Source organism: Zingiber officinale, chromosome 6A (genome assembly GCF_018446385.1).
Source record: "Zingiber officinale cultivar Zhangliang chromosome 6A, Zo_v1.1, whole genome shotgun sequence".
In the NCBI taxonomy this organism is placed as follows: domain Eukaryota; kingdom Viridiplantae; phylum Streptophyta; class Magnoliopsida; order Zingiberales; family Zingiberaceae; genus Zingiber; species Zingiber officinale.
Window position 1 is genome coordinate 91,948,863 of NC_055997.1, and position 11,426 is coordinate 91,960,288.

General features: G+C 44.8%; 1 protein-coding gene across 2 annotated transcripts; it reads right to left on the reverse strand.

Moving 5' to 3' along the window:
• Positions 1–6,685: 6,685 nt before the first annotated feature.
• Positions 6,686–11,135, reverse strand: LOC121996915 (WEB family protein At5g55860-like). 2 transcript variants are annotated; one of them, XM_042551074.1, is made up of 3 exons: positions 10,901–11,135; positions 9,040–9,221; positions 6,686–8,691 (listed from the first exon to the last, which is right to left on the reverse strand). In XM_042551074.1, exons 2-3 carry the CDS (start codon positions 9,199–9,201, stop codon positions 6,910–6,912), a joined length of 1,944 nt encoding a protein of 647 aa, XP_042407008.1. In that variant the 5' UTR covers positions 9,202–9,221; positions 10,901–11,135; the 3' UTR covers positions 6,686–6,909. The 2 variants fall into 2 exon arrangements, with proteins under 2 accessions (XP_042407008.1, XP_042407009.1); XM_042551075.1 differs by having other exon boundaries at positions 6,686–8,688; positions 10,901–11,134.
• Between the last annotated feature and the right edge of the window lie 291 nt (positions 11,136–11,426).

Sequence of the window (11,426 nt, forward strand, 5' to 3'; positions counted from 1 at the left end):
GCCAAGGCGTGGGCCTGGTCGGCTGTCTTCTTCTGCTCGGCCGCCAGCAGAGTTCGAGCTTTCTTCAGCTCCTTTTGCAGCTCGGAATAGGAAGGGCCCTGAAGGCCGGACGGACCAACTGCGGCCTTCAGTTGCCGTAGCTCTTCATCCACCAAGGCCAAGCGGTTGGAAACCGCAATTTCCTCCACCCATCTCTGGCAAAAGAAAATTATAGTTATTAGCGGCCGATCGGCAATAATGAACACCAAAGTTGGTAGATTATAAACTTACCCCAGTGGCCTGCTGCATATGGCTATTAGCCAAATTTCCGATGGGTATCATCGCAGTGCGGGCCCGAGCATCGGCCCACATCTCAGCTAAGGGCCCTTTCAAGGTGATGGTGTGCTCGGGCGCAGATGGACGGTCGGCTTCTGGAATCAGCTCTTCAGTCGGGAGATGAAGAGTGGCCCGAATCGTGCGGCCATGACCAGGGGTCGTCCGACCGGCGGTCGGAAGGGGATCAGAGGACGGCGTAGAAAACTGGGAATGAATGGTCGAGCGCTGGACAGAATGGCGAGCGGGCGGAAGGGTGCTGATTGGAATAGCCTCCATTGGCGCGGCCGGCTCGTCCCATTCAGAAGGTGTCCGGTCGGACGAGATGGTTTCGGTCACTGGTGCCTTGCCTCGTGCGGTTGTAGTGACCCGCTCGGACGGTTGGACCGCGGAGGTCGCCGACCGCAGGGGAGTCTCCACTCGGCGCCTCTTCTGTAGAGGCTGCTCCTCCTCCTGAGCGGAACCTTCCTCGGGGGCAGTTGGTTCTCCAGGAGTGGCCCCGCTGGCCACGTTTTGTTGAGAAGCGGGAGCGGTCGACTCAGCCTGAGTCCCACTCTCTCCTTCGTGGGATCCGACCGGCTGGATACCCAAAGCCTCCATTTCTCTGGCTGCCGCGGCTTCCAGAGCGGCCGCCTTTCTCTTCAAGACACCGGCCATGACCGAATCCATAACGATGTCCGCTGCAAAGAAAGGAAAGGAAATCAGTTAGCAATCAAAGCAAATGCCCAACCAAAGTTCTTACCGAAGCAGGCCGGAAGAGGAGTCCGTATAGGACTCAGCCCGAAGATGTACATCACTCCCTCGTGGAGAAGTTTGTTGATGTCGAGTCGCAGACCGGCCAGTATATTTGCAGCGTGGAGGTAGTCCGGTCGGGTCTTGAACTTCTTCAACTCGGGAGTGAGAGGCAGACTGACCTGCCACTGGGTCGGGAAGTTTGCCTGATTGGGCATACGGATGTAGAAAAAATAATCCTTCCAATGTTTATTGGAAGTAGGAAGTTTGTTGAAAAAGACCAAACCGGGCCGAGCTTGGAACATGAAGGTGCCCGGCTCGGCTTGCTTGGGATAGTAAAAATAAAAGAAGACCTCCGGTCGGAGGGGGATGTTGTGAATCTTAAACAAAACGACGACACCGCAGAGGAGACGGAAGGTATTGGGTACTAAACTGCCGAGCGACACACCGAAAAAGTTACAGACATCTATGATGAAAGGGTGTACAGGAAAACGAAGACCGGCGGTAAACTGGTCTCGGAAGACACAGAAAGCTCCGCGCGGCGGCCTGTGAGGCCGAGCGGAGGGACCAGCTAAGCGAATTTCGAAATCCTCTGGGATTTCGAAATTGTCAGCTAAATGTCGAAGTCCCGCTGTTCGAATCGGGACTGCATGGTGGTATACCATGGGCCGAGCGATTGATCTTCGGGATTGGAAGAGCTAGCCATGGGCCGATCGGGAGGAGTCAAAAGGCAAAAAAGGCAGGAGAAAAACAACAGCGAACGAAGGGAAGTTTCAAGGATCGAAACTGAGAAAGAAATGTGGAGGAAACACCGGAAAGGAGGAAGGAAAGATATAAAACCTTGCTGCGGGGAAAGGGATCGAGGAAAAGGCGCCGGAGAGCGTCGGAGAGCAGAAACAGGATCGCCGGAGCTCCAAAGCGCAGGGGGCAGTAGTCGAAATCACGGAGGTAAGTGATGGAGACAAGGAAACGAAGAATTTATAGGGTGAAGGCCGGGCGGCCTCCACCGTTGGATCCAGGTCACGGGAATCAAAGCATGCATCGAGCCGTCCATTTCGAATCGCTTCGATCACATCAAAACACCATGACACCGCCGCCGTACGCCGATGGCAGTGCTCCACGTGGCATTCAATCATTCGGAGCATTTAATGAAAGCAAGCTCAACCTTAATGTCGAAGATTGGCGCGGAGCACGAGGAGATCCAGTCAATGCCATTGTTGATTCACTTGAAGGATACCTCTATGGTTGGCCGAGCGGAGGATACCAACACGAAGGAGCCGCTCGTCCAGATGCTTAGTCCAGTCAGTCGGACTATTCGCCTCCTTCGACTAGACTTAAAGGGGAGGCAAGTGATCCGGTAGTAAGAACAGGGGACCCTGCCTTGTAGAGTCAACGTCACGTGGAAGCCACAGTGGCAGTTGTCCGTCCGGAGAGGGCCGAGTCCGACCGGCTAACCGACCGGCTGATGGATTCGAACGCCCGGAGAGGGGTGGGGTCCGATCGGCTTGTCGACCGGACGATATTCGGTTGATGGTCGAAGGCGCCCTGTCGAAATCAGGGTTCCGGCGCTCAGTGGAAAAGGTAGTGGGCCGAGCGGACCTCACGCTCGGCCAAAGCCATAAGGTAACACTGCTAATAGTCCCCATAAAGCACGTGAGGGAGGACCTCCCCAAGTAAACCACCGCATATGTCAGGCCGGATGTTGAGGGAGCTGTCCGCCCGGAAGCCAGATTTGGAGCAAAGGGGAAAAGGACAAGGAACGTCTTTTTCTGACAGCAGGTATGTTTCACGTGTGGGCCATGCTCCAAATCTTGTGACAGGGGATTCCGCTGTCCCATCGAGGACATGCTGGGACTGTAGCAGTATGGGTCAGGTAAGCTCACTGACAAGTCCTTACTTGAGTATGGGCCATGGACACGTGTACACCTCGATAGGTGTACACTCACTTCGTCGCTGCCCTATATAAAGGCCCTCCCTCTTCGCCGGAGGTACGCATTCTACCAGCTTTGGAGCCACCTTCTTTACTACTTGCTTGCCTGACTTGAGCGTCGGAGAGTCGCCGCCGGGAACCCCTGCCCGGCCCGACTTCTGTGCAGGATCGCCGGAGCTTCGGAGGCCTGTGTCATCGACTAGGAGAGCGCCACGTGCCCAGCGTCCTTTGGTTCGGCGATTCGGACAGGATCAGGTATAATATTGTATTTGCTATAAACATGATAAGTAAAAAGTTACAATCAAAATCTATGTGCATTGATTCTGCTATGAAACAATTAGATTGTGTAATATCATATTTTGAAAAGTATAGGAATGATAGTTTTGCAACAAGTTTATCTATTGCTAAAAGTCTTGCATTTGATATGAATATAGAGCCAACATTTTCAATGAAACGTCGTATTTTTAGAAAAAAAAAATAATTTGATGAGAAAGAAGATGATAAAATTTCACTATCACTTAAAGAATCTTTTACAAATGATTATTTTATGATTGTTGTAAACATGACAATTTCTCCTTTGAAATGTAGATTTGATGAAATGAAAATATATTTGGTTTTTTGTTTGATTCGTAAACATTAAAATCATTAGATAATGATGAGTTGAGAAAATGTTGTGTTAATTTGACATCTACTTTTACGCATGACAATTCATTAGATGTTGCGTTAGATGATTTGTTTACAGAATTAAAAATATTACAATTGACTTTACCAAATGAGATAATGTCGACAGTTGATATTCTTAATTTTGTAAAAAAATATAGATTGTTATTCAAATATTGCAATTGCTTATAGAATATTGTTAGCTATGTCTGTTACCGTAGGATTGGCTGAAAGAAGTTTCTCAAAATTAAAATTGTTGAAAACATATATGAGATCAATGATGTCGCAAGAGAGATTGAATGAGCAATTTTATCTATTGAAAAAGATATTTTAAAAAATCTTGGAATTAATAATATTATAGATGATTTTGCATCTAGAAAAGTTAGAAGGCATCATTGTAAATGATTTTTTACTTTATTAAAAAAAAATTTTAGGGCCTATTTTTATGGTTTTGCCCCTGGCCTCCTAAATGTTAGGACTGGGGTTGCTCCTGGCGTTGGTCCTCCGACACTTAAGTCAGTTTTCGGCTAGTGGAAAATAGTAGAAAACTATAGCTAGAGCGTGTGAAATAACAAAGTTGTGAACACCTCCACCAGTAAATGGGAACCCCTTTTATAGTGTCACTATAGTGTCTATGCTCGTATCTCAAAGCAGGTGCATATTTTTCCAAGCGTACTAAGAAAAGACAAGTCCAAAAGTGTCCCTAACACCTTTCCTTAAGCGAGCATGCAAATCTTGATGTGGCAAATTGGAAGTTTCTATCATATGATTTGCTTGTGAAACATGCTTTGTTGTCAGTGGCACAAACCTCTAAAAGAGTACAAGGAGATACGTAGGTGGGGTCCCGTTGTAGGTCGACCGATGGTCGCTCAGCCGGGGCACGCCCACTCGGTTGTGCTAAACAGAGCAATCTTCCTTCACTTAGCTTTTCCATAATTGGAGGGCTCCTCCCCCGAAAGGACATGTCGCCTGCTCGGCAAGGACGGTGGCCAGGGGATGTACTTGTTGGTGTGGGAAGCATCCGACGATCGAACCTAAATTTTGATAATGACAAAGGGTTCAAAGTTAAGGTAATTTATTGTCTAACATATTTGAATGAGTTTGTAGGAAAGTTCTAAGTGTAATTTATGGTCGATCATCCATAGTCGTCCAATCAAGGGTTGCGCAAAACTATGATGAAATTTGACCGTAGAATTCGAAAAGACGTCTGTAACATCATCAGCGGATATCTGCCTGTCACGTCAAACGTGCGGTGGCAGAAAGTGGGGCATGTGACAATCGTCTACGGGAAAGCATTAATGGGACTTAATTAAAAGGCATGGTCGAGTGCTCAACCATAATTATCGAGGATTTGCACAGTTTTTCAGAAATTTGGATGACGTCAGCCACTATCACCGGGCGTTCATCCGAGAGAGCGCAGGGAAAAGAGAAAATTCGCTAAGTGTAGTCGTCAATCGTCCCAAGCGGCATAAATATTTGATTATCACACAGTCGAACGACAAATTCACCATCAGTCTTATGAGGTATGACCTGAGCAACAGCTACCAACCCACGTCAGCGAACTGAAGCCGAACAGCAAAGATATGTAAGTTGATCATAAACTCGAGTTCATAGATGGTCTGATCGAATGCGGAGGTCACCGAAGACGCTACTTGTTTAGTCAGTTGGATTTGCAGTCTCCTTCGAGTAGACTTGAGGGGAAGGCTTGTGATACGGTGATAAAGGGGGTCCGACCGGTACGAGTCAACTGCCAAGGTGGAGGTCAAAGTAAAGGTGGTCAACGCCAGGGTGTCAAAGGGCTCGCCTACGATGGCCGAGTGGAGGTCGACTACGATGGTCGATCAGTGCGGGCAATGTCCGATCGGCAAGAGGCTTGTCCGAGCCGACCCCCGTCCAGCTCGGAAAATGGCGCAAGATCTCCAAACGCTAATTGCAGACTGGCAGAACGCTAAGGTCATCGAAGCGTTTATCCGAGTGGAAAGAGACAAGCTATTATACCCGGTCACCACAAGGAAGAATAGTCGAGGCCGACCGAGCGGAAGAGTACCAGCCAAGCGGCTTCCCTACTCGGCCAATCAGCTGGATCATTGACGTATCTCGGGATATCTTTTTAGGAGATAGTACCGCCGACATAGGGCATGGTCAATAGGCGGATCGTAGGATGACAAATTAGAGGGCATGCCTACGACCAATTGAAGAACGTGTCCATGACGACATGTCCAGGACCAATTGGAGAATGTGTCCGTGACTAATAAGAGAACGTGTCCATGCCTCAAAAAGCGCACACATCGCCCACCAAGGCATATAAGGGGGAATCCGTACACCGGCGGAGGTACGCATTTTTTACTATTCATGTCTGTGTCTACTGCTGCTTCATCTTTTCTTTTTACCGGTGATTGACTTGAGCGTCGGAGGACCAACGTCAGAGACTCCTTCCCTGGCTCGACACTGACATTTCTGATGACTACATATCAGAGCTTGGTCTACATCCAGTCAATACAACAGCCACATCCCTATCTTTCCATCTCCATGATTTTCGAACAAGATCAAGGGAGAAGAAATGCTCGGCCATGTTGCTCATGGGTATAGCCGAATTATTTATCATATGATAAATTTATAGAATTAAACAAGGGTCAAATTTTGACAAATATCGAAAAATTACCCTCTCATATAATGACTAACTTTGATTTTCTGATTTACTCCCTCCTAATAATATGAAACAATCCTGAGAAGGCCATCAAAGGACGGATTTCATCTTTAGTAGTCAATAAAAATTAGTAGTCAATAAAAAAACTTCCGTTGAACTAAAGCCAATAAAGGACGGATTTCATCTTTAGTAGTCAATAAAAAACTTCCGTTGAACTAAAGCCAATAAACTATGAAATCGACTGATCACAATTAAAAGAATACTTTCATAATCAATTCAAGCAATAAATTTATATGGCAAATAAAGAACTTGAAACCGATAAATCCCACTACAATAATCAGCAATCAATTTACAAATTTCAGCAAAACAACACCAGGCCAAACCAAAATCTATCAGCCAGGATGTAAAACAATTTCGGCATAGGATCACTACGTTAAACATTTAACGGAGTAGTAACCAGAGAAAAACTTCAACACTGATTAGCTTGTGGCAACAGAGACTGAACATGACCCATGAGAAAAACATTCACCACTATACACATCGCAAGCCTTGCACATGCTCTCGGAAGGTCTAAAAGACAGACTACTAAATCATACAGGCACAGGCGGAGGTAGTAGTAGTACAAGGATTATACGGGTTTCTCGCCGGGTAGATAGGATGGAGAGCCACCATCCACCTGGCTCTTCTTCCTGTGAAATATGCCGCTGAAGTTTTGGAAGAGTGACTTTTTTGAAGAGGATGGTTTCAAGACCTTGCAGTTTTCATCAGTCTTCTCTGATGTCTTGGAGCTGTGAGCCACGGGTTTCGGTGGCAATGGCTCTGCTGACATCTGTGTCTCGGCCAGTATCCTTGAGGCAGTCTCAGCAGCTCTCTTCAGTTCCTTCTCGCGCCACTTCTTCAGCTCTCCTTCGACAGCCTTCTTTGCAGCCTCAGCCATTTCTGCTTTCTTGAGTGCCTCCTCTGTGGCAGCCTCCATGTCCTCCATCTCCTTTCTAGCTGCCTCAAGTTTCTTGATTGCTTCATTCTCACTTGCATGCACAGCCTCTACCTGAGCTAATGCTGCAGCAACTTTCATCTCCGTCAGTTTCTCGGACTCATCTACTTTCCGGGTTAATGACTCATATTCTTCTTTTGAGATGGTTATGTTAGCTCCAGACTCAGAAGTCGATGCCCGAGCTACATTTGTTTTTGCAGATAACTCCTTGATGAGGTCAAGTGCTCTCGTTTCTGCCGCTTTTGCTTCTTCAGCATCCTTCAAGGCAAACTGCAACTTCTCTTCTGCTTCAACCAAGGCACTTTGAGCTGCCTTCGCTTCACCATTTAGCTCTTCAGCACTCTTCTTCATTTCCTCTGCTTCCTGCAATGCTGTCTGAGATTCAGATGATAGCTGCTGTAGAGCAGACACTAGATCATCAGATGCTGAAGTAGCTTTTGATTCTGCAATCACTGCTGCCTCAAGCTCAGCTTTGCATTTCTGAAGTTTGAGGTGAAGGTTACTGACAACGGATTCAGTTACTGCATCTTTCTCTTTCAATTCTGCATGCTCTTTCTGTACAGCTTCCAACTCAAGCTTCAGTGACTCCACTAAAGTCCTTAGTGAATTCTCTTCTTCAACAAGTTTCTGAAGCATCTCTTTAGCGCCATCAAGCTCGGAAGTCTCTGTTGTAACAAACTCCAAATTTTTAGCCCGGGCATCTTCCAGTTTCTTCTGTACAACTTCAATCTCGGCATTAGTCTCAGCCAGTTTAGACTCAAGGTTCTTATTAACCTCAGGGTCAAACTCTTTTTTCAAAGATGCCAATTTCTTTTCAGCTTCTTCCAGAGCTTGTTTGTAGGATAGTCGGGTGGCATCTTTCTCGCTGTGAATTTTTAACTCATCTTGCCGGGCTTGATCAGTAGCTAACTTCACGTGCATGAGTGATTCCTGAGCAGCTGAAATCTCCTTGGAAAGCTCAGCAACCTTGTTAGTGTTGGCATCAAACAACTCCTTTGCCTCGGCTTCTTGTTGAATGGCATTGAGCTTTGCCTCCATTGATGCATCAAATTCTTTCTTGATCCTTCGAAGTTCTTGCTTTGCTGCATCAAGCTCCGTAATGGCAACTGCATACTGCTCTCTTGCATTGTCAAATTCCTGTTCCCAGCCACTACTATTGCCAATATTCTCAACAGAACTCACATCTTCAAGTTTCTTGGTTTGACTTTTTGCAGCTTCAGTTGCTTTTAGAGCTGATTCCTTTGATTCATTTATCTCATTGAGTTTCTTGGTTAGCTCCTCAACGGTTAATTTAGCACTCTCCAGCTCAGCAAGTGCTTGGATTCTAGTTGTTTCAGCATTATTAAGTTGTTCCTTGTACTTGTTAAGCTCTTTTTTAGCCAAGTGAAGTTGGGTCTCCTTAGCTAAAGCTCTCTGCTAAATGATGAAAATGGTCAACCCAGAATATTTGCAGATTTTTTTTTGATGAATTTCGTAGAATACAGAATCTAGTTATTAAAGAGATCTTGCATTTTTCAGATTAAAGCAAAAAGTTAGCAGATACTGCAGCTTATGAAGAATTCAGATATCCAGTTGGAAATGATTCTATAAGAAAAATGGGGAAAAAACAGTGATGGACAACCTGAATATATACTAGGTATATACTACGTAGTCACAGTGACCACTTCATCATCTTGAACAATCATTGGTTTGATCAATCAAGAGGTTAAAATGCTATTTAGAATAAAAATTAGTGTCTAAATAGAATAAGAGTAGAAAATATACCTCAATCGGTGGAGGTTTTGGTTTTCTCACTGTCACCCTATCTGATGTAAATGCCACCTCACCAAAGAGGCTGACAGCAGCTTTTACGGATTCAAAAGGAGCTCTTGTGTCTATCTCAGCTTTGGATGAATCTGTGATAGTTTGTTGAAGTTTTGTTCCCATGTTGATTGTCCTAATTTAGCCTGCACATGATAAAAGTCCTAATTGACTCAAGTGTGCAAATAAAAAGGAGCTCTTTTTTTTCTAGATTAGTAAAATAAAAAAAGGTGCTCTTTTTTTCTAGATTAGTAAAATAAAAAAAAATTGCTCTCTAAGAGACACAACCATAAAAGTCCTAATTGACTCAAGTGTGCAAATTTGGATCAAAAAAATTTGTGTTAGAATAAATAATATGAGTCTCACCCTGACAATTCATTGACAGTCTATTATTATGCTATATGTGATGTTATTCTAAATTAACTAAATACCTTTTTCCTCTCCACTTTATATCAGTCATAAACCGATGCCAGTGAGTGGAGGGAATTGTTGATGACAGTGTCCTTGCATTTAGTCACACCTCATCTTTCTACTTGGACCCCTTTTAGAAATTAATGAGATGTCCCCTCCCAAAGGTAGATCCGCTACCTTAGCGCCCCTCTAGTGCCGACCCCACGGATATGGAGGGAGGTTCATGCAGGTACATAGTCCATAGGCGCATGGCGGGGTAAACCCCAGGTCGTCAGTTCCTGAGAATCGACCCTGACCATTACGCCAGAGATACCATGCGCCCACCGTCTGCACTATGCCCTGGTGACGAGATGTCCCCTCCCAAATACCTAGTTTCGGTGGTCTGAGATGTGTTATCTCATAAGAATATTAGAAGACTCACATTCATGCAACTCATAGCAAGTTCTAAACATCAATATAAATCATAAGCATGGTGAAACAACAAAATTGCAAATTAATATGATGAATGGTGGCAACGATATCTTTATCATAACAAAGCGAAAATAGCACTAATATATAAGCGACTAGTCCAAATGGCAAAAAAGACAAACCAAATAAGTAAAAAGTGATCTATTGCAATGGAGCAATGGGACTAGTTGCACATTAGCAATTTCTCTGAAAGTTTAGATCAATTTATGCAATGTAAACATTGCTGTCAATCGAAGTTTCAACAATTAACTAGCCAGTTTTGTCTGCCTCCGAGTAAAAGGGAAGATTTCAAAGCCCTGTGAGTTCCCACAAATTGTTCCAAATAAAGAAAATGTATATCCATTGATTACAGGCCTGCCTGAAGAGACAATTTTGAGAGATTTTATGAGCAGTTGTTGACACAATAACTAATAATAAAAGAGGCGTTATGGTTAACAACCTCTTATGCCAGTTCAACAAATAAAAAAAGTCAAATATTTGAACAATACTCTTATGCTAGATACCAACACAAATTTTCTCCAAGAAAATATTGGCATTTTCCTCCAGTGATTTTCTTTTTGCTGCTAAACAAACATCCGAAAAAACAAAGTAATATTTCAGAAAAAATCCTTATTCGGAATTTTGCAAGTTCATGAAAAAGGTCCTTCCATGTTTCACAAGCAAGCATCGCAAAAATCTGCTTTCACCAAAAAATGTACTAGATTTGACAAGATCACGAAACAACAGCAGCTAAGCTTGATATCAAGTTCTCTTCTTTGCAATAGATGAGCCTACCAACCAAACAAACAAACTCCACAAAATGAAACCGTTAAGCACGAGAACAACGGGGAAAGTGGTCGTAAAATCAGACGAACACCAGGTTGAAGGTCCAAAGAGGGTTCCAACTGAGGATCAGACACTTCCATAAGTAAAAAAAAAAGTGTAACAAGGAGATCAAAGAACGAACCCTTGAGAGCAGATCGGCGTCCGAGGGCTAGGCCCGCGAGACAACCAGCGACCGCCGAAGCAGACAGGACGACAGGAGCGACACCTACGCCGTGGCGACGGCAGACCAGAGTCTGGCGGCGTCCCGGGAAAGCGGATCCGCGTGCGTCGCCGGAGCGATGGAAGAGAGAGAAAGAGACAGGGCGAGGTAGTAAAAGGGCGGAAGAGGACAAGGGCGAGAAAGCGAGCTTGAGGTAAAGCGGCCTTGTCGGGATGTAAGTCGGAATTTAATCCGAAAAAACTGAACTACAAAATTGCACTACCCCTGTCGCGTCGGAGACAGCGAGGAAGATACAATGAGGTAATAATTGGACAGCGAGATGGGACCAACATCGAGCCAGACACAAAACAGCGGTTCCCAGCTCGATATTGGGACGAAAAAAGCGCGCCGGTTGGTTTGCTATTTTTTAAAAATAAAATTGTCATTTAACTTAAATATTATATCATAACTCCTGAATAGAATCATGAAAAACATAGGCTAGTAATAA